Raw genomic sequence first — 24,324 nt, 5'->3', positions numbered from 1 at the left:
GAGAATCCCACTCCAGACCCATTCCCCTCTTCACTTAATCCCCCTCCTTTCTACTATCTTAATCTCCCCTACTCTGGAACCGTTCCCAACGCGAGGCTGCCTCCACAAGCGAACCTGATCCCAAATCCCTTCTCAGCTAATGCCGTGCAGGCACACGCTTGTGGATTCAGCTGCTCGCAGTACTGAGCAAGCTCAGTAAATGCAGCATAAACCATTCTCACACGAATCGTATGCTCTCCCATTGAACGCCGTGGAGTCCCGCGCTCAAGGATCCAATTCAAATCTCAAAGAAGGGAGGGCTCTCGTTTTAAAGCAACTCTAATCACTTCATTCGAATGCAGCACAAGCCCTCCCGTTCGAATGCCAGGCTGTGGGCTCTCCCATTTAAGTACAGTATGCCCCTCTCGTTTAAATACAGTACGGCCTTCCTGTTCAAACGCAGTATGGCTCTCTCGTTCAAATGCAGTATGGCTCTCCCGTTCAAACGCAGCACGGGCTCTCCCATTGAATCGTAGTAAGGGCTCTCCCATTCGAATGCAGCGAGACTCACCACATCCAAGCCGCGAACTCTCCCGTTCGAATCACAGTGAGGGCTCTCCCGTTCAAATGTAGCAGGGGCTCTCCCATTCGAATCGCCGTGAGCTCTCTTCCATTCAAACGCGGGAAGACCCCCATTTGAATGCAGGCTGGGCTTACCCATTCGAAACGCCATCTAAACATAATGTCAGTAGGATGCAGGATATGCAGCAGAGTAAATCATTTACGAGAATCAGACCAACACAAAGAGGACATTCAATTTACATTTCCAACCTGTCGAATTCTGCCCAGCTCTCCCAAGTTAAATTCTCTCTCAACAAAGCAAAACAGACCAAACCAAAAGAGGGCATTCAATTTTCATTTTCAATGAAAAAACTGAGATCTGGGGATCCCAAAATATTGAACCAAATTTTCAAAGGATCTCATCAAACCACTCTCATAAAGATCACCAAGTGTATTAACCCCCCTCGCAGTCGACTCTGACCAACAAAAAGGAGACTTATTAATGCATAGTTTGGGGTTTAGCCATAGGCTCGAGGCAACATTTAGATAATTATCTGAATTAAACACTCTGGACACTTTTGTCCATACTGAGTGCAAATGTGAAATAAGGGGATGTGATTTAACTTCTCTGGTTAGTTTGTTGGAAAGGCTTTGCAATGGCAAAATAGGGGCAAGCAGTTCTTGTTCAATGCTGAACCAGGGAGGGGCTCTTTCAGGTGGAAGTGACCAGTGAGCCAAATGTCTGAGACCAAATGCATAATAATAAAACAAAATCGTGGGTAAGCCTAGCCCACCTTTGTCAATCGGCCTATGTAACTTACTGAAGTGTAATCTGGGACGTTTACCATTCCAAATGAAGGACTCCGCTATGTTATCAAATTGCTTGAAATAAGAGAGGGGGACATCTACTGGGAGAGATTGTAGCAGGTAGTTACATTTTGGAATACAGTTCATTTTAATAACATTAACCTTCCCAATCATCGATAAATGTAATGAAGCCCACCTGCCCACATCGCTCAATGTTTTTATTAAAGGGTCAAAATTAACACTAACTAAATCAGACAAATTTGCTGGGAATAAAATCCCCAAATACTTAATGCCCTGTTTGGGCCATTGGAAGGCGCCCGGCTCGAAAGCCGATACTGGACAGTACACTGTCAGAGACAAAGCTTCGGATTTAGACCAGTTAACTTTGTATTCTGAGAACTTGGAAAAGGAATTAATAATTCTGTGGAGGCAAGGCATAGATCTAGTAGGTTCAGAGACAAATAATAAAATATCATCTGCATAAAGCAGATGCTTATGCGCCACACCTCCCACCACCACCCCTGGAAATCATCCTCCCCCCTTATCACGGCTGCTAATGGTTCCAGGGCAAGACAGAACAATAAAGGGGAAAGAGGGCAGCCCTGCCGAGTGCCCCTATCCAGAGTAAAATAATCTGAAATGAATCCATTTGTTTGTACCGCCACTACAGGGTGTCTATAAAGTAACTTGATCCAACCAATAAACGTACTCCCGAACCCATACATTTCCAAAATCTTAAAAAGATAATCCCATTCTACCATATCAAATGCTTTCCATTCTTTAATGATTCAGTATAAAGTTCTAACAAAAGTGGAGCCAGTTCTGTAGCATAGGATCTAAAAAATTCTGCGGCAAAACCATCTATCCCCAGAGCCTTTCCAGTAGGTAGGGACTTAATTACCTCGTCAAGCTCCTCCAAGGTTATCTCAGAATCAAGAGTGTTTTTTGTTTTTTTCTTAATCGTCAGTTTTGGAAGATCTAATGGTTCCACAAAGTTTCTAATATCTTCATCAGTAGACGAAGACGTGGAACTATAAAGATCAAGATAGAACTCTTTAAAGGCATTATTAATATCAGTGGCTGAGGAAAAAATTTCACCACCAGCAGATTTCACTGAGGGAATGATAGAAAGAGACTCTCTCTGCTTTATATATCTAGCCAAAAGCTTCCCTGCTTTGTCACCCGATTCAAAGTATGACTGTCTTGCCCTGAATAACCAAAACTCCACTTTCCGCGATAAAATAGTATTATATCTATATTTCAATCGGGTCAATTCTCTGAGGCCATCAGCTGACATACGGCCCTTCAGCTCTGCCTCGGCACTTTTAATATTCTCTTCCAACTCCACAAGTTCCTGTGCTTTGGATTTTTGATGAATGAGGCATACTGTATGATCCGACCCCTAAGAACCACCTTAAGTGCCTCCCAAGCCACGCCCACAGAGGATACTGAGGACCAGTTGGTCTCCATATAAACATTGATTTCAGTCTTTAACATTTGTTGGAAATCAGGATTTTGCAAAAGGGACACATTAAGGCACCAGCTATATGATTTCTTTTTCTCTGTATATGGCAACACCTCTAAACTCACCAGGGCATGATCTGAGATTAAGATATTTCCAATTGAGCAATCAACAACAGATGAAATGAGGGATTTGGATATAAAAAAAAAATCTATTCTAAAATAAATCTTATGGACTGATAAAACAATTTTATAGTCCCTACCAGATGGGTTCAAAAGTCTCCAAATATCTGTAAGACCAAGATTTTTACACATCCTGTAGCGTCAATGTTGCTCTAGGGGGTTTACACACTTTTGCTTCACTGTGATCAAGGACTGAGTCCATCAAAAGATTAAAGTCTCCTCCCAATATTATATCATGAGGGGTTCCAACAGTTTGCAGCATCCCTTCAAGATCTATAAAAAAGTCCTGATCTGATTACGCATTAGGTGCATAAATATTAGCCAAAATCAACCTTTGCCCTTGAATTTCAGCTAAAACAATAATGACTCTCCCTAATTTATCTTTAGTCTGTTTGAGACATTTGAATTGTAGATGTTTATTAATCAGTATAATGACTCCCTTGCTCTTACTTGAGCCAGCACAAAAAAAAAAACATGTCCACCCAATATCTTCCCAGATTTTTCAGCTTCCTGCGGGGAGAGATGTGTTTCTTGAAGAAACACAATATCATATTTCTTACGTTTAAGAAAAGTAATAACCTTCCTTCTTTTTATGGGGTGCCCCAACACATTTACATTCCATGTGGAGAGAGATAGTACACTCATATTAACATTTGACATTTTGATATAATAGAAAAAATAAATTGTGTATACGGACCACATTCCCCATTAGTGAAACAATCAAACCCCGAACTTCCCCCCCGAACAAAACAAACAGAAAAAAGAAAAATGTGCGCATTAACCCCGCGCACGAAAGACAATCCCTCTAAACTCAAAAGGTCCATGAACACCCACGAGCCCCCACGACAACTTTGCCATCGGATTGCACAATTTTGCCTCACAAATTTGTGAGGCAAAATTACATAACAGAAAATACTTTGTAAAATAAACTCCAGCCAGTAGGAAGAATGAACACAAAGAAATGTGTAGATTCATTCACAGAACTGTCTCAAAGGTTTAATCTTCCACAAGACAAATTCCAGCTGATATAAAACCGTTCAGATTCCTCGGACAGACAAACGAATGTCCAGTGAGCCGGCTGTTATGAGTTCAGCAGATGACGTAATCATTCCAATGTCCCGTAAAAATACTCAAAACAAACTCCAGCCAGCAGGAGGAATAAGCATGAAGAACGAACAGATTAATCCACAGCTGTTTCAAAGGAGTGTTATTCAATAGAACAAGCTCCAGCCGCTAGGCGGAACCAGTACAAACAGAGACAAAACCAGCATCCCGGTTCCCCGGATGGTCGAGTCAATTCACTCGGAGGCCGCATAAAAGTATATACCATGACTTACACAATCCGTCAACTTTATAAAAGACATCCTTTGTGTAAGCATGTAGATATTTTGCAGTCATCCGTAGTGTCCACTCTCAAACTGGCCGGGAACTTCAATGCAAAAGTAATCTTTCGTCAGTGCAAAAGTTTCTTTAAGGAAAAGTGTTATTCACAAAACAAACTCCAGCCGCTCGGCGGAGCCAACCTAAAAAGAAAAAAGAAACCAAAATGACGCCCAGCTTCCTCAAAAGCCAGAGTAAGTACAGCGAGTCGACCCACTCACATGAGAAACACCCAATGGTTTACTCACCCATTGATTCAATAAAAGACACTGCCTGATTGGGACATGTAAATACTTTGCAACCATCCTTCGTTTCTATTCTCAGTTTGACTGAGTTTGACCAAGGCTGGTTGGATCTCCCTCCCGAATGCAGTGTGAACTATTCACATTTATTTGTATCGGGGGCTCTCCCGTTGGCAGTGTGGGATGACTCCCCCGTCGAATACAGTGAGGGCCCCCCCATTCGAACGCAGTTTGGGCTTGCTTGCTCGAGCGGCCGCCTTGTCTCCTTCCACGGGGCTTGCACCGTTTGCTGCATGGGCCCATCCGTCAAATCAGCCAAGCCTGAAGGGAGACTTAAGGTCGATCCGGGCGGACCTTAGTGGCCCCCACGTTTGGGTGTAACGATCCCTCCAGCGCACAACAGCTCACGCAGAGCTCATTTCCATGTGGCTGTTACCGCCACTGTCCCTTCAGTGTTTCAACTTACATTCACTGTCCAATCTCTACCTATCCTACACCTCCCAGTTTCCTATACACCGACGCAGACCCTAGCGCGAGGCTGTCTCAGCTAGCAGTCCGGCTCGATTCTATGTTCTTTGGCCCATCTCACACAAGGATAAGCAAGTGACTCAACACCCCCCCCCCTTCCCATTTACTGGCTTCTTTTGGGGGGTATTTCAGCTCGGGTCAAGTCTCAAGCATGGAGCCCTTTGCCCCGGACAGCGAGCCACACGTTTATACCATCCTCAACACTGGATTACATTAACTTGCAAGCTACTGAAATAACCATTTTAAGACAAAAGTTTTTGTGAAAAATATAAGACTTTTGCACAGTATTATATATTATAAAAATAATAATTCAGATAATTAAATTGCATTACATTATTGTGGCAGACAAGTATTCATAAGACAATAGTACAAAGTGACTTTAGAAGGCAGTATATTGTTTATTGTTTACATAAGCCTGTCCGTCATTGGCCTACAAGCCACAGCAGTCCATTTTGCAATTGAATTCATCTTTCTGTCTGATTTAGATTTATTATAATGGCTTTTCTAAGGACACGTCAATGTACACATGCAGCAGACGGAAGCTTTTGGAGCGTCTCACTTTGGTTGCGTCACGTCATAAACAGCGTTTTTAGGTCACTGTGTGAAGTTAACTGTAGTTTGAATCTTAGAAAAACACATCCCCGAGATCCCTGCTTTCGGAAGGATGAGGATGCAAGAACGCATCCTCGTCGTGTGCTGTCTGCTGTGGGTAAGTGTAGTTTGTTCTCTGTACAGCTGCACATTGCCTATACAGCTGGAGTTTCGCTTACTGCCCCCTGCTGAAAACACGTGGTAATTCAATCTTTCACACTGAATTAATGCATTAAATTGACAGCCCTAATTTTTATACACGCAAACATTTGCTAAATCAGGGCATAACAGTCTTTAAGTTTTTTCAGTCAGTACCTCCTGCAGGATCATCGAGCGGAGACCGCTGATTTTAATAATAGTGGAGTAGAATCTGTGGAAGTTTGTCCTGAAACCACTGAACAAAATAGATTCTTGTTTTGTTGTCACTAACCACCTTAAATACAGTAAAATTATATCAATATTGAATTCTTGAATATCAAAAAAAATCTAGTGAACTTGGATCAATCCACACTCACCACAAATGAATCAAACAAATAAACTAGAAGCTTGCAGCTAATGCATGGATACTGTTCCATTCACTCACTAATGTCGAGATAAGCCCAGTAAAAACACTCTGCTGTTAATCTCTCATGATTGTTAGTCTGTCTGTGAGTTTTGTTTGTGTTTGTGTGTCTAAGAGAGTATGTCAGTTGCTTTAATGAATTGAGATGAATGTCATTTGTACACAGGTACAAGCACAAACAAACAAGGCTTTTTGTTCCTTTTATAGAAAGTCATGTCTGCTCTTGAATATTTTGTTTTCTGAGAAAGCCACCAAATAAGTGGAGCCGTATACATTAATGTATATTAGATGTGACTTTGGTCCCTCATCACTTCATTAGTGGTAAAAGCAGATGTACGGCTGTGTTTTATGTGCTATATTGATGGAGAGGGTGAAAAACAGCAACAAGGATATTGCTGCATATTATCAATGTCCAAGACGACAGATTGCCAGCTAGACTGGGAAAATGACAAAAGTGCCCTCATGGACCTGTGTATGTACCAAGAGTTATTGGGTGAATCTTATGGAGACTGTCAAGAACATGTCCAGGTCATATTTCACCCCAAAATAAAAAAAAAGAAAGAAAACGTAAATATTTTTGGATATCATTAAGAGTTTGGTGACAAAACAGTTCAGAACATTTCTGCATATTTACCCTCCATTTCTCATTACCTTGAGGCAGAACGTGTAAAGTACACTGTAAAATCGAATTAGACCTTATTTCGATTTTTTTAAGGCATTCGGTTTGCATGCCTTTTCTAAGTACACATACATCATTTATTCAAGCACAAGGGCATATGGGTATTCCACACAGCCGTATTTTTTTATATGAAAGGGGCCCCTATCGATATACTGTTAGGGGGCCCAGGATTCGTTGTTATGACCCCGAGTATGGGTATTCCACACAGCCGCAATTTTGTACTTGATAATTTTGAGTTGGTAGTACTCGAAGCCGAAGTTTAAAGAACATATGTATTTGAGTTATGATTCCGAAATGTGACATTTCAAGTACTGTTTAATTAGGACCTCTTGATTGTTTTTATTAATGACAACTTTAGGGTTTAGAGAGTAAAGGTAACTTAATTACAACTAGTAAGAATAGTAAAAAATAAAGCTTAAGTTGAGTCAGCTATTTTTTATTTTATTTTAGATAACTATTAATACAACAAATACTGCATCATGGTAGTATTTGTTTCACTGTCTTTAATTTCCACCGACTGCAGCGCTGTTGCTTGACATCATTGGAAAATGCTCTGTAACAGTCATGAGAATCTAATAACAATCATCATGGAGAATAATGATGGTTACAAACAAATGCATAAGTAAGCAATCTGCATACATTACGAAAATGATTGTTGGGGAAAAAGGTACTTAACTCTTATATGCATGGGTGTTTCGTCAAACATTATTACATACCTCAGGTCTTTAGCGATCTATCACAAATGGATCTGCAAAATACCCAGGTAGTTTAATTTTTTAAAGCAGATCAAATAGAAAATAATTGTATATATTCTGTTATTTTTAAACATTTTTTTTTTTCATTTATCAAAGATATGATACAACAAATAATAGAAAAGGATTTATTTCTTCCATGCTGAAATTTTATGAGACAGGCCTATGATTTTAGACTTACATTGATATGAAATAATCATAAAAATATGATTTATGGAAGTGCAAAACCATTACATGTCTCGGGTCACTAATGACCTTGTACTCTTTAGGTAATTAAGCAGTTATATATATAAAATATATGTTTTGAAATTTTGTCATTTTTATTGTTTCACTATTCATAATAAAATGGTTGGGGAATACCAAAGAGATGGTGGCAAATATGGTTAAGGTATATGGGGTGTTATCAGGTCCTGGGTCACTAAAGACCCGGTGTGTGCATTTAAGGGTTAATTGGCATGAAATAATGTCACAATGGAAAAAATCATAATGGTTGTTAAAATAGCCTTCATTTTCTATATGCAAAGTATTTTTGTATAAAATATACACAGTAAATGCACAATATGCCCTCTATTTGCCAAAAAAAGCTAGCTAATCTGTAATAAGTTAAAGGTAAAGTGTGTAATTTCTGTGCCTCTACCAGACGGTAACCAAGCGAAATTGCAAATATAATGTTTTCAAACAAGTTTATCAAATACTCCCACCTACATCACCTTTAAAACTTCTTAAAGGATATGCTGTATAATGTACTGTAAAGGAAAACATGTCTTATTCCAGTAAAACTTTACTGTATTACGATATTTAAAATAGCAAGTGAGAAATCAGTGCTCAGTTTAAAATGTAAGAGATGATGCCATCACAGAAAGATGTGTCTTTAAAAAAACACTCCGTGTCATTTGGCTCTGCTAGGGCAGCGGTTTTGTGCATTAGTGCCGTTGTGATTAGATTACTTGGTGAAATGTAATTTTGCAGTGTCACTATTAGTGGTGTCATAACACAACACACATTGAAATCAGATTCCAGTATTAAAATAACCCGGCTCTGATTGCACAGGGACAGCACCTACTGCTGCTCCAGGAACATACAATAAATGAATTAACTCTCATTCTTTCCTTTCATTCCTTTATTCCATTATGCCATAAAGTAGATTACAGAGGTCACTCGTTTACAAGAACACAATCTGTTTAAACACTCTGAGCAATAAGAGATGTATTCTGAGAATTAAAAACATTTTACAGCTGCTGATTAGTGTGCTAAATGATAAAGAGTATGAGAGGTTTGAGAGATTATAAGTGTAGATACTGTAAAAGGTCAGTATGTACGGTAGAATATAGTGTACGAGATTATTTACTGGGAACATATATATATATATATGGGTATTTCTTCAACTTCATGCACTTTTACCACTGTGGACTTCTAGAAAGTAAAGTCACGATAAAAGATTTTTCACACTAATGTATTTTATTTGTCTACTAACAATGTCCAACAGTTTGTGTACATGCATCACAGGAGAATTATGTCATTCAAGTCATGAAAATTCATTTGCATCACATCTCAAATTCTGTATTGTGTTTAATAGAATTCTGTGCTGGAAATGACATTTTGAATGCTTTTCAAATAAAATGGCCAACTCCTTTGTCTTACTAAGACTAATTTCTTTCCTAACAATATGTTTCCTAAATATCCACAGCTTTATTGGAAATGTCGGCCAATAAAAAGTGATATTTCCCTTAATTTTTCTTTGTTCCCTATCTGTCACTCACTCGACGTTGGTGTCGATGTAGTGACACTAGGGGTCACTCTTGGGAGCCCGAGACACCTCTGGTCTTTGATAAAAGGCCAATGAAAATTGGCGAGTGGTATTTGCATGCCACTCCCCCGAACATACGGGTATAAAAGGAGCTGGTATGCAACCACTCATTCAGATTTTCTCTTCGGAGCCGAACGGTCATGCTCATTGAGCTGAATACTACTGTTCATTCACCTGCTGGATCTGACGGCGCATTTCAGCGGCTTCTCCCTCCTCTGCACTGGTGCACTGCAGAGAATGCCCCTGGGCGCTTCGGCAGAAAAACTAGAGAGTATATTTTCTGAAAGAGCATTTTTCCCCTCTAAAAGAGTATATATTTCTCTAAAAGAGCGCACACACGGAACGTCTTTTTCAAGACGCGTCTTTTTAAAGATGCTTTTCCGATTGTGTGTTATTCCTGGTTGTGCTCGTTATCTCTCGCCTTCTAACGGTCACGATCACTGTCTTTCGTGTCTGGGCACTGCTCACGCGGAGACAGCGTTCGTGGATGGTCACATTCTCATTGCGAGAATGTGTCCATGGCAACGTTGCGGTCGCGGCTCGCCTTCGTAAGGAAGCGAGCCACCCCAGAGGCTCCCGCCTCGGTCCTTTTACCCACGGGTTTGAGGCCAGCGCGGCTAGCACTGGGGGCGATTTGGGGACCCCAATGGGACCGCCTCCGCCGGGTATCCCCCCGTGGACCTCCCATTCCCCAGCACGCTCGTCTGCCCCGATCGGGCTTCCGGGTGAGTCCGCCGGCTCGTCTCACGGCGAGTTCGACCTCTTATTCGGAGCCCGCGAAAGTGATGAGCTCTCGAGCGCAGCATCGGAGAGCGGGCTCGTCCAGTCGGAAGCCTCGACTGGGCTCCTCCCTTCGGGGTCGATCTCCCAGTCACAGGCTGACGCGGAGATGACGACATGCTTTCCCGGACAGCCGCGAGCATCGGTTAGAGTGGATTTCACCGCTCTTCCCTGAACCCTCGCGGCTCTGTGATTGGTTCCTGGGCTCACGGCCCCGTTCCTTTCTTCCCGGAAGTGCATGAAGAGCTGACAAGGTCGCGGGAGGCACCTTTTACTGCCCGGTGCCGATCTTTTCAGCTTCTCCGCTCTCACTATCCTCGATGGTGGGGCGGCCAAGGGTTATTCGGCAATCCCCCGGTGGATAAAGGCGCTTGCGGTGCACCTATGCCCGCAGAGCGCCGCCACCTGGCGTGGGTGCCCAAAGCCCCCGTCCAAGGCCTGTAGGTTTACGTCGTCTCTGACGGTCAAAGCCTACGGCGCTGCTGGACAAGCCGCCTCCGCCCTGCACGCCATGGCTCTCCTGCAAGTCCGCCAAGGCGCTAAAGGAACTGCATGAGGGTAGTTCCGCCCCGGGATTGATGCAGGAACTGCGCTCGGCGACCGACCTCGCTCTCCGAGCGACGGAGGTCACGGCGCGGTCTCCCGGGCGGACGATGGCCACACTAGTGGTCCAGGAGCACCACCTTTGGCTCAACCTGGTCGAGATGGGTGAGGCCGACAGGACACGATTCCTTGCTGCCCCCATTTTCCAGGCGGGCCTATTCGGCGACACCATTGAGGACTTTGCCCAGCAGTTCTCGATGGTAGAGCAGTAGATGGATGCTAGCCGGCTTGTCCTGCCCCGGCGTGGCTTAAGATCCCCCCATCTACTCATCGCCGAGGGCGTCCCCCCCGGCGTGGAGCCCACCGCAGGAAGCCGACGCCACCCGTCTCACAGCCGGCACCGAAGAACCCACGGAGGTCTTCGAAGCGCCCCTGAGACGGGCGACCCAGGGACAACGAAACCCGCTGCTCTGGAGCTGGTAAGCAGATCTTCTTTTTGTTACCTTTTGCATTTAATTGCGCTGCATGCCCAAGTGGCTGCAGTACTCAAGAGCTCCGCAAGAATGGTTTCCTTGTTCCCTGGGTCACATATTCGGTGTGTACGGCTGGCATCACGACCACCGTCCACCACTCCATTTGGCAGGTTGGCGCTCCAGCGGCGGTCTCCCGCCCTGAGCGCCCAGCTGTGGCACAAATCCGCCCCCGATGTGACAGTCTCCACGGGTCATGAGGACAGGCCTCTTCCTCCCCCGTCCCAGGCTGTTCCGGGGGTGGTCACAAGGAGCCAGGTAAGTGCTTCGATGTCCTCGGACTCAGCACGGCCACGATGTGGTGTGGCACCTCGAGCTCCGCCCCGCCGCGAGGCCCCACCCGCCGGTACATCCGATGACGTTGTCCCTTTGGTCCCCCTTGTGCGGAACTCGGACGCATGGCTTGCGCTTTCCAGTCCGTCGCAAGGGCTGGTCCAGACCGTCCGACTCGGCTGCACGATTCACTTCGCTGGGCATCCGCCCAGGTCCAGCGGTGTCCACTTCACCTTGGTGAAAGATGGAAACGCTGCTACCTTGCGCGGAGATCGCTACCCTCCTACGGAAGGACGCGATAGAACCTGTCCCTCCAGCCGAGATGAAGAAGGGGTTACAGCCCCTACTTCATTGTACCGAAAAAAGGCGGTGGGTTGCGGCCAATCTTGGACCTGCGAGTACTGAACCGGGCCTTACACAGACTCCCGTTCAAGATGCTGACGCAAAGACGCATTCTAGCAAGCGTGCGGCATCAAGATTGGTTCGCGGCGGTAGACCCGAAGGATGCGTACTTTCACGTCTCGATCCTTCCTCGACACAGACCCTTCCTGCGGTTTGCGTTCGAGGGTCAGGCGTATCGGTACAAGTCCTCCCTTTCGGCCTGTCCCTGTCTCCTCGCATCTTTACGAAGATCGCAGAGGCTGCCCTTGCCCCGTTAAGGGAGGTGGGCATTCGCATGCTCAACTATCTCGACGACTGGCTAATCCTAGCTCACTCTCGAGACGGGTTATGCGCACACAGGGACCTGGTGCTCTCACACCTCAGCCGACTAGGGCTTCGGGTCAGCTGAGAAAAGAGCAAGCTCCTCCCGGTTCAGAGCATCTCTTTTCTCGGTTTGGAGTTGGACTCAGTCTCCTTGACGGTGCACCTTACGAACGAGCGCGCCCAGTCGGTGCTGGCCTGTTTGAAGGCGTTCAAACAGAAAACAGCGGTTCCACTGAAACATTTTCAGAGGCTCCTGGGGCATATGGCGTCCTCGGCGGTGGCCACCCCGCTCGGGTTGATGCATATGAGGCCGCTTCAGCACTGGCTCCAGACTCGAGTCCCGAGACGGGCATGGCGCCACGGGACACACCGCGTGGCCATTACATCGGTCTGTCACCGTCTTTTCAGCCCTTGGACCGACCTCTCGTTTCCACGAGCAGGTGTTCTGCTAGAACTGGTCTCCAGGTGCGTCATGGTCACGACAGACGCCTCCAAAATGGGCTGGGGCGCTGTTGGCAACTGACACGCAGCCGCCGGCCTCTAGACGTGTCCGCAGCTGCGTTGGCACATCAACTGCCTCGAGTTACTGGCAATTCTGCTCGCCCTGCGGAGGTTCCGGCCGTTGATCCAAGGCAAGCACGTGCTAGTTCGGACAGACACCACGGCAGCGGTAGCATATGTCAACCGCCAAGGCGGTCTGCGCTCCCGCTGTATGTCATAACTCGCCCGCCGTCTCCTCCAACGGAGTTAGCAGCACCAAGTCGCTGCAAGCCACTCACATCCCGGGCAACCTCAACACTTCGGCGGACGCGCTGTAACAACAGGTTACCCTCAAGGGAGAGTGGAGACTCCACCTTCAGGTGGTCCAGCTGATTTCGAGTCGATTCAGTCAGGCACAGGTGCACCTGTTCGCCTCCCAAGAATCCTCCCACTGCCCGCTCTGGTACGCCCTCACCGAGGCCTTCCTCGGCATAGACGCGCTGGCACACAGCTGGTCCCCTGGCATTCGCAAATATGCGTTTTCCCCAGTGAGCCTGCTCGCACAGACCCTGTGCAAGGTCAGGGAGGACGAGGAGAAGGTCGTCCTGGTAAGCACCCTACTGGCCCGCCCAGACGTGGTGCTCGGACCTCACGCTCCTCGTGACAGCTCCCCCCGGGCAAATTCCCCTGAGAAAGGCCCTTCTTTCTCAGGGAAGGGGCACCATCCGGCAACCGCGCCCAGACCTCTGGAATCTCCATGTCTGGCCCCTGGACGGGACGCGGAAGACCTAAGCTGTCTCCCACCTTCGGTGGTAGACACGTTCACTCAGGCTAGGGCACCCTCTACGAGGCGCCTGTATGCCTTTAAGTGGTGTCTGTTCGCTAAGTGGTGTTCTTCCCATCAGTCAGATCAGTGCTTTCCTTCCTGCAAGAGAGGTTGGAAGGGAGGCTGTCCCCTTCCACCTTGAAGGTGTACGTTGCTGCCATAGCAGCACACCATGACGCAGTCGACGGTAAGTCCTTAGGGAAGCATGATCTGATCATCAGGTTCCTAAGAGGCGCCAGGAGGCTGAATCCCTCCAGGCCACGCCTTGTTCCCTCATTGGACCTCTGTAGTTTTTCAGGGTCTACAGAGAGCCCCCTTTGAGTTTTGCAGTCAGCCGGGCTTAAGGCACTCTCCTTGAAGACTGCCCTCCTGACTGCACTCACTTCCATCAAGAGGGTAGGTGACCTACAAGTGTTCTCTGTCAGCGAAACGTGCCTGGAGTTTGGTCCGGGCTATTCTCACGTGATCCTGAGACCCCCGACCGGGCTATGTGCCCAAGGTTCCCACCACTCCTTTTAGGGACCAGGTGGTGAACCTGCAAGCGCTGCCCCAGGAGGAGGCAGACCCAGCCCTGGCGTTGCTGTGTCCGGTGCGCGCTTTGCGCATCTATTTGGATCGCACGCAGAGCTTTAGACTCTCTGAGCAGCACTTTGTCTGCTTCGGTGCACAGCGGAAAGGAAGTGCTGTCTCCAAGCAGAGGATCGCCCACTGGCTCATTGACGCCATAACTATGGCATGTCTCGCCCAAAACATGCCGCCCCGGTAGGGCTACGAGCCCATTCTACCCGTGGTGTAGCGGCTTCTTGGGCCCTGGCCAGAGGCGCCTCTCTAACAGACATTGCAGAGCAGCGGGCTGGGCAACACCCAACACCTTTGCAAGGTTCTACAACCTCCGGGTGGAACCGGTTTCGTCCCAGGTAGTGGCACGCAACACAAGCGGATAAGCCCGGGATAGCCGGCCGGGTGTATCGCTTGCACATAGCGCCTTCCACCTCCTTTTGAGCTGAAGACGTGCGCTGTTAATTCCCAGTAGTGTTCACAAAAGTTGTTCCCTGGTTGACTTCCTCTGAGCCCTGTGGCAGTCGAGTTTTCGGAGAGACTCGCTGCCGGCCCAGTACACGCGCTAACTAAGAGCCCGGTTCTGGGGTAGGTGCTCCGCATGTGGCGGTTCCCTGTAAGGCTAACCCCATGCGATCTATATCTTCCGCTAGTTCATTTCCCTACTGGCAATCTGCGTCTTCCTTGGGCAGAGCCCCTCAGTCTCCATGTTGTAGTAACTCCTCCCCCATTGGGTAGGATCTACCTTGAAGGCTCTCCACATGGTTGGAAAGACCATGTGATGTATTCTTCCACTTAAATAGCCCCCCTCTCTTGGGGCGAGGTGTGGTCTCCGCGGTGTCCTCCCCTTGGGAGGGACACCCCCCGACTAGACCTGGCGGCCCAGTCAGATAATCCCCCTTCTTTTTAGGGAGTGGAAAAAGAGAAGGGGAAAGAGGCCACGACTGGGTTAAGCCTGTCTCTATCTCTGGGTAGTCGACTTGTCCCCAAAAAGGGCCGTTCGACACTCATAACTGTGTTGGGGGAGGTTACGTGTCGACCTGGTGTGCTGGCTATGAGGCACACAGCAAGTCTGCCCACCACACACCGCCAGTTCACGTAACACAGTTCAGCCTTGTGGCGTTTTGTATAGGGACCCCTAGTGTCACTACATCGACACCAACGTCGAGTGAGTGACAGATAGGGAACGTCATGGTTACTGGTGTAACCTCCGTTCCCTGATGGAGGGAACGAGACGTTGGTCCCTCCTGCCACAACGCTGAACTACCCGCTGAAATGGCCGGACCTTATATCGGCTCCTCAGCGTAAAACCTGAATGAGTGGTTGCATACCAGCTCCTTTTATACCCGTATGTTCGGGGGAGTGGCATGCAAATACCACTCGCCAATTTTCATTGGCCTTTTATCAAAGACCAGAGGTGTCTCGGGCTCCCAAGAGTGACCCCTAGTGTCACTACATCGACACCAATGTCTCGTTCCCTCCATCAGGGAACGGAGGTTACACCAGTAACCATGACGTTTTGTCTCATATTTCATCTCAGGTATGCTCTTCGCTGACACTTGTGTCCACTTGATTAACAAGTACACTAACTTTTGAACTTTTCGTTTATTTTAACGTTTATTTTACTAGGGGCAAAATAGTTTGGTGTGCTGGAAGTGATGTCACAACAGTCAAAACAATAAAAAATCATTTTCACACAAATATTGAAATGGTTTGTGTTTATTTCTCTCTTTATTTAGATGATCATAGTTTTAAACATGTAATAACTACTGTTTTTATAATGGATTTTAAGTCTGGGACAAGAATAAAACCTACTCATAAAAGACATTTGAAAAGAACCAGAAATAAATGATGAAGAAATGATAAAAAGTTTCCAATTCAGTTTTAATGAGATCTTTATATAACAAAAAGTTTATGTATACAGGTGGATCTCAATAAATTAGAATGTCGTGGAAAAGTTCATTTATTTCAGTAATTCAACTCAAATTGTGAAACTCGTGTATTAAATAAATTCAATGCACACAGACTGAAGTAGTTTAAGTCTTTGGTTCTTTTAATTGTGATGATTTTGGCTCACATTTAACAAAAACCCACCAATTCACTATCTCAAAAAATTAGAATATGGTGACATGCCAATCAGCTAATCAACTCAAAACACCTGCAAAGGTTTCCTGAGCCTTCAAAATGGTCTCTCAGTTTGGTTCACTAGGCTACACAATCATGGGGAAGACTGCTGATCTGACAGTTGTCCAGAAGACAATCATTGACACCCTTCACAAGGAGGGTAAGCCACAAACATTCATTGCCAAAGAAGCTGGCTGTTCACAGAGTGCTGTATCCAAGCATGTTAACAGAAAGTTGAGTGGAAGGAAAAAGTGTGGAAGAAAAAGATGCACAACCAACCGAGAGAACCGCAGCCTTATGAGGATTGTCAAGCAAAATCGATTCAAGAATTTGGGTGAACTTCACAAGGAATGGACTGAGGCTGGGGTCAAGGCATCAAGAGCCACCACTCACAGACGTGTCAAGGAATTTGGCTACAGTTGTCGTATTCCTCTTGTCAAGCCACTCCTGAACCACAGACAACGTCAGAGGTGTCTTACCTGGGCTAAGGAGAAGAAGAACTGGAATGTTGCCCAGTGGTCCAAAGTCCTCTTTTCAGATGAGAGCAAGTTTTGTATTTCATTTGGTAACCAAGGTCCTAGAGTCTGGAGGAAGGGTGGAGAAGCTCATAGCCCAAGTTGCTTGAAGTCCAGTGTTAAGTTTCCACAGTCTGTGATGATTTGGGGTGCAATGTCATCTGCTGGTGTTGGTCCATTGTGTTTTTTGAAAACCAAAGTCACTGCACCCATTTACCAAGAAATTTTGGAGCACTTCATGCTTCCTTCTGCTGACCAGCTTTTTAAAGATGCTGATTTCATTTTCCAGCAGGATTTGGCACCTGCCCACACTGCCAAAAGCACCAAAAGGTGGTTAAATGACCATGGTATTGGTGTGCTTGACTGGCCAGCAAACTCACCAGACCTGAACCCCATAGAGAATCTATGGGGTATTGTCAAGAGGAAAATGAGAAACAAGAGACCAAAAAATGCAGATGAGCTGAAGGCCACTGTCAAAGAAACCTGGGCTTCCATACCACCTCAGCAGTGCCACAAACTGATCACCTCCATGCCACGCCGAATTGAGGCAGTAATTAAACAAAAGGAGCCCCTACCAAGTATTGAGTACATATACAGTAAATGAACATACTTTCCAGAAGGCCAACAATTCACTAAAAATGTTTTTTTTATTGGTTTTATGATGTATTCAAATTTTTTGAGATAGTGAATTGGTGGGTATTTGTTAAATGTGAGCCAAAATCATCACAATTAAAAGAACCAAAGACTTAAACTACTTCAGTCTGTGTGCATTGAATTTATTTAATACACGAGTTTCACAATTTGAGTTGAATTACTGAAATAAATGAACTTTTCCACGACATTCTAATTTATTGAGATGCACATGTATACTCAACATGAAATTGGCAGAACTTGAAGAAACACCCATATACAGAATGTAAAGTGTGTGTGTGTGTGTGTGTGTGTGTGTGTGTGTGTGTTATCTTTTCACAAACATATTTACCATCATTTACCATCAGTTTAATCAAATATTACACAGAGCTGTGTAATAAATATACAGTATAGTGAAAATATGTATATGTATTTGTAATTTAAAACTTGATTGGTCAATGGTGGTAAATATTTTATTAATAATAAATAACATACAGGAGTGCCATATTGTTTTTCTATACCCATTAATATATAATAACAATATTTAGGACACACATTTTCATTAAAACCTTTCCAAAGAGCAAGGAAATTACTACATATTTAAGCACATGTTGTGTGTTTTAGTATTTCAAATGCTAATACTTTTTCATACATGCATTTCTGAATATTTAGGAAAAAGCAACAGGCGTGTGATCACCGCGTTAGTTCATCTGGACTGCTTAATTAGCTGAAACAAATAGAGTTCAGGAGCCATCTGTGGTGTGAACGTGTGTGTGTGTGTGTGTGTCTCCATTTGATCACTCCAGTGCTAAACAGCTTGAGCTGTCTGTCCGTCTGGTGGATAGTCTCACAGCTTTTAAACACTTAACAACTGATCAAGAAAATAAATATGATGCTGATTAGAGAATTATTAGATAAATTGTCTCTGCTAGTGAGGAACTTCCAAAGTAAACCTGAAATCAAAATCAACCCTTTTCTTATTGTGAAGGATTCATCAGGGCAAGTTATCCTAAAGAAACAAAATGCTTGTCCTAATAATCTTTCATTCAAATATAATACCATTTTCCGCCTCTGAAGCCGTACATAGCTATTGTGTAAGTTTAAGTACATCACATTACGGAAGTGAAATAATTTGTGTTGAATGCCGTTTCGTGTCCCCAAATCAAGCATCAGTTTGTTTTTCAGGATATCTTGTACTGACACTTGTATCCATGGCTAAGATCCTTGTTTTGAAGTTGAAGGGCTCTTCTATGCTGCAAAGCACTTTCTCCATCTTGGATGATTTATTCATAGTCACAGAGTCATCAACCGTTTTTTACTTTGCTGTCCAAACTCCCGCACATGTGAATATGATGTTAAAATAGCACCAAAGTGATTTTTATAGTTCCAAAAATCAGTAGACGTGTAGAAAGTGTAGACGGAATAATGCTTTCAGTTTTGTTCCTTCCTTCGGCCTAGCCAAATGTATCCTTACTAAATACAGCCATCTGTATTGTTCAGTGTGGTGCAATAGTGCCATTATTTGTGGGTATATATTGTTGCAGTATCTTGTCTCTCTCTATATATCTAAACTGCGGAAATGACTCATTCATAAATAAACAACATGTAATGGTGAAGGTGTTGCTACTCATTTCAAATGCAAAAGTTATCCAATCATGCCATATAAACATTTAAACATCTTAAAGGCACAGTAGCATAAACGGCCTTTGCAAATTTAAGGTTTAGAGAGAGGTTGTAAAATGGTTGTGAAAAACTAAATTATGACAAACAAAACCAAAAAATAAAAAAATAAAATAAACAAAAGAATTGAATTGTTCCCTTACAAATGTTCAGTATGCTACAAAATTATGTTTATTTAAATATGTCCTGTTTGAATATGTGGACATTTAACTATATACAGTAAACAAGATTTGGATTGTTCAGGTTATAAGGTCAGGTAGTATTCACACAAAACTTGGTCTTTCTTCAGCCTGATCTCATGAGCATTTCGTGACCATGGCAACATTTTTGCAAAACGAAATCGCGTGCCTCGTTACATGTTTCGCTGCAGTTTCCCAGTGAAATGTCCAGTGGGGGACGCCAAAAGCGAATGAAATGATGTTGTAATCAAAGTTTTTAAGGTGAATAGTAGATGTAGGTTTTAATGTGTAGAACGTACCTCCCTAACCTAAAACTTATAACCTACTAACCTAATCCTAACCAATAGTCCTAAAAGCAAATGAGAGAACAAAACAGACATCCTTACCGTAAAACAACACCTAAACCTAACAGATAGTGTCCTAAAAGCAAATGTGAAATGGAAAGCACATTTTCTGAAACAACCATGTTATTTTGTGTCGCTTCAATGACACTTTTGTCTCATTGTCAGCTTGCATGCTTGGTTGGTGAGCTACCGTGCAAGCTAATCATGTTGGAATAAGTGTGTAAATATAGGTGGGTCTGTTGTAAGGAAATACAGTTATACCCAGTAAAGAGACTAGTATGAACAATAAAGACCAGGAGTCAATGTTGAAGTTCAATCAAGAGAGAGAGTTAACTGAAGACAAAGTTCTCCACATTTCCAAAGGCAAAAGACAGAAAGAGAAAATGAGTTGAGGATCTAACCTCGAACTAACTTAGATTGCAGAGACACAATTAATTATAGGCATATGCAAATTAACTGACATAATCTCTTATGAGTATGGAAATCTGATAGGTGAACAGTACAGACAATTCTAGAAATCTTAAAACCACGGTGTTCTGTTTAACTACGTGAATGCAATCATTCAAAGATTATATTTTCAAGAAAATAAATGAAGCTGGTAGGTAGAAAGGAGTCAGGGGTGAGTCTTCTCTTTAGACTTTATACTGGCGTCCAGTTCCTTTGAGTCACATGATTCTCAAAACTACAAACAGTCTCTGTAATGACATCATTAGACAGAACACAAACATTTTCTCAAGGTTGTCATGGCTCAAATTCTAAAAAATAGAACAATATGTCCAAATGCAACAGAGAAAAGTTAGGCAGAAATATTATTTTAGTGATGAATGCTAAGAATGTATTTGTGTCAGTAATTAATGTCCTAAATCTTAACTCTTACTTAAACTGAATAAGTGATCAATGAAATAGTTAACTCACATGTATATTTGTCCTCTGGGAGACGGGCTAAATGAGGAAGCACTGTTACTGCATTCCTGACATAGATCAGACCCTCAGTCACCGCTCAGAGGTAAAATACACAAATGACCTGCAACATTCATAACATAACCAGACTAAATGCACATGACTAAAAATGTTTTGATTTAACAATTGATTATAACAATTACTAGTGAATGTATTCAACTCATCAATAGGCCAAAGAGACAGGGCTAAACCCGCCCCCTTCACTGTAATACAAGCGTTAAAATGTATCGTTTTCCAAAATATGTGTTTCAAATAACATAGCAGTGTATAAGTAATAGTGTGCAAAATAAGTGTTTATAAAGTCATAATCAGCCATTGTAGACATGAGAATAAAAGAGAATAAAAAACACAGTTGTTGTAGCGCCTCTAGTGTTCATTTTACTAGTAAACTGCAGCCATACATAGAACGAGGCATGATAAACTCAATTTGCAAAAATGTAGTTGTAGTAACATTCATTCTATGAGACTAGGTCGCCTTTCTTTCTGATACAAGATTTGTTTATAGACTTGTCTTTCTTCCTCCAGAGCCACCGAGACCCATCGCCCCACCACAGCTGCTGGCCGTCGGCCCGACATACCTGCTAATCCAGCTGAATGCTAACTCTATATTTGGGGATGGGCCCATTATACTGAAGGAAGTAGAGTACAGGATGACATCTGGAAGCTGGACGGAGACCCATGCAGTCAACTCGCCCAATTACAAGCTCTGGCACCTGGACCCGGACACTGAGTATGAGATCCGAGTGCTGCTGACCCGGCCAGGCGAGGGGGGAACCGGACAACCTGGGCCTGCTCTCATCACCAGAACCAAGTGTGCAGGTTAGTGAGAACATTAAACTCTTTGCTGCTTGGGCTTCCCTGCTATAGCATTCAGTTTCTAATTATTTTCCTTTGCGAGTCATGATGTTTTAACGAGTACATGTGATTTCTAATATGTGTATCGCTCGGCATAAAAGGTATGTTCACACTTTCTTAACACTGGATGTTGGCAAGTCATTTGTGTTTGGTTGCTAGTAAGCATTCTTATTAGAGATGGGTCAGGATGGTCATGTCGACTAATCGACTAGTATAGTCGACTAATCTTCCAACAACCAAATAATTAAGTCGTCAAGTTTAGTTGTCAAGAAAGTCTTTCTTATTCTTCTTGTGATGTTTATTGGCGGTTGGCAATCCAGCTTAAGGTGCATTACCGCCACATACTGAGCTGGAATGTGGAGCATCACAAGAAAGTCTTTCAGTGGAGTCAAATGTCTGCTGAAGACAATGAAATTGGTTAAATTTGATCAAGAAGAGATCACACACCTTATGTAAGATTAAATCCTAAACTGAGTATATTTCTCTAACCTGTGGAGTTACTTGTTAAACAAGTTTACATTCATTCTTGAGGTCTAAAAAAAACTTGGAATTTTTTTCCTTCCTGATTAATGGTATGAAATGTATATTGTGATAAATATCGATATCAAACAATATGATTTTTTTTTTTTTTTTGTGAAAACATTTTTGACAGTATCGCATATCTCTATGTCTCTGCTTTTTTTAGCACCTTGCGACATGAGTGCTGAACTAGATGAATAGTTCAACTTTAAAAAACGCATCTTGAGGCACTATCCAGCTGCTTTTAAACACAAGAACCCATTTACATGTCTGATGGGTAGGACCCTAATCCAGCATAGTTACAGTATATAGCGATTCCTTAAGATAGATGAGTCGATTAGTCAAGTCCAAGTAGTTTTGGACATCCTTAGTTTCAACTCAGTGGCAGTGTACAACTGTATCAGATGGCGGATCATGTGAACTCTACTGTATACGCTCCCATTATCTATGTTTCCATCCCTGTTAAAAATGTAATTTCTGCTAAAAATTGAAATATCACGAAGACAATTCCATCTCATAGATCAAGAGAACAAATTCATAATTTCCAGGGAAACTTACACAAAATGTAGCCACTGGGGAAGCCACTGTTGCTCTTTAGTTCAGTGTAATAAACAACTTGTAGTTTAGAACGTGCAGACAAAATGCTCTGATGAACCTCATGTTTGATTGTGATCTGCGGTAGATGCTTTATATCTGTGAACAAAAGTGTATCAGGCAGTCCTGGGAGGTTTTGACGACAAGCTTTGGTTCTGACGTTTCAGATGAATAAACAGAGCAACATCTAAAGTAGGGATGTGCATGATTTATTGATTAATTGAGTACTCATTCAGCTTTAAATATTAGATTAGTTAAAACACTACACAAATATTGCAATTTGATTTTAATTTGTGCCTTTGCCTGCCGTGGGCCACAATAAAACTGCTTCTCTCACCTAAATGTTGCCATTACAACTCTTTAATGCTTAGCATGATGTTGTCAAAGGAATAGTTCACCCAAAAATAAAATTCTGACATTATTTTAAATAACTGTATCACTTAAGAAGACTTGGAAAGTATGTTTCAGTGTGTGAGTGCAAATATTTTTTGTCATTTTTTTTAATCTAGATGGTTGAACTTAAATTCTAAATTTCAAGTAATTGATTACTCTTTTGTTTTATATGTTAGATAGTGGTCGAGCAAAATGGGTTTTTTATTTAACGATGCCGATATCCAGAGAGGAGGTTGGCCAATAGCCCGATTTAATGCCGATATATCACACAATATAATGTAGTAAACAACATAAACATGACCCTCCTCAAGTGTATACATTTTTAAGCACATTTTAAAGGTTTTATTTGCTTCTAAGTGTTCCCATCCAGCATTTTTTATGCGATTTCCCAAAATTTGCATCAAAGTACATGGATGGAAACCTAGTCAGTGGTACTCGGTAAATCTCATTACTGCACATTTGTACAATGTTAAACTCTGCTCAGCTTTGTCACATCGCCAGTGGTCTCTGTCGCTCATGCCATGTCAAATCACCAACTCTCATTGGCCATACTGTAAATAACTTCTGGTTGCTATATTGCTGCCAATTGTTGTCAGTGTGAATGCACTTTCAAGTGTGAATGCCAGGAACATTTTGTTTTACCATTTGTGCCAAGTTTGCACAGGTATTTGGGGTTTCTTTGTTGAATACACTCCTACTTATAACTTACACACACGTAAACACACAGTGAAGGGACAAAACACAGCCTTCGGGCTCCCCTGGAGCTGATGGAGGTTCGGGTTCAACTGCAATCTCAGAAAAAAGCCTCAAATGGCATTGAAACTAAAGTCCTCCTGTTCCTATTGCAACACACCTTCAATGAAAAGGTTTTTTTTTTTTTTTCTCCTCAGTGTGTTGTATTTGAACATAATATAATTGCCTGGAGCTTCTTCAGAAACATAATTGGAAAATAAAGCAAACAAGCGAGCGTGCGGGGCAGCTATCGTACGTGCCACTCACCATTATGAGCTCTGTGTGCGTGTGTGTGTGTGTTGGGTATTGCATGAGTATAGGTTAATCATACCATGTGTGGTATACCACTGCCCTTATAAAATAGCAAACACTCTGTGCAGAAGTGCCCTGTGCCTTCATCTGAGCACCGCTACTGTGATGCAATTCTCTCCATGGGTTGCCATGGTGCCCTTATTAAACATGATGAGACTCTGTGAGGACAGATATACAGCTCGTATGGGGAGGCACGGAGTGACCACTGTCTTCCGGTGGAGAGAGGGACAAGGAGAAAAAGAAGAGTAGGGCGGGGTGGT

The 24,324-nt window shown here is 43.5% G+C and overlaps 1 protein-coding gene across 6 annotated transcripts in view; it reads left to right on the top strand.

The window, feature by feature from the left end:
- Positions 1-24,324, top strand: part of LOC127415775 (receptor-type tyrosine-protein phosphatase kappa-like) — a 300,986-nt gene that overhangs the window by 153,907 nt on the left and 122,755 nt on the right. For all 6 annotated transcript variants that reach the window (XM_051654679.1, XM_051654680.1, XM_051654681.1 and 3 more), the window contains one exon: positions 21,185-21,478. In XM_051654679.1, the coding sequence (XP_051510639.1) occupies positions 21,185-21,478 (294 nt within the window). The remainder of the gene's footprint in view (positions 1-21,184; positions 21,479-24,324) is intronic.

The sequence above is a fragment of the Myxocyprinus asiaticus genome, chromosome 25, assembly GCF_019703515.2.
Source record: "Myxocyprinus asiaticus isolate MX2 ecotype Aquarium Trade chromosome 25, UBuf_Myxa_2, whole genome shotgun sequence".
NCBI classification, from domain to species: domain Eukaryota; kingdom Metazoa; phylum Chordata; class Actinopteri; order Cypriniformes; family Catostomidae; genus Myxocyprinus; species Myxocyprinus asiaticus.
This window is presented reverse-complemented; position numbering and strand designations above follow the sequence as displayed.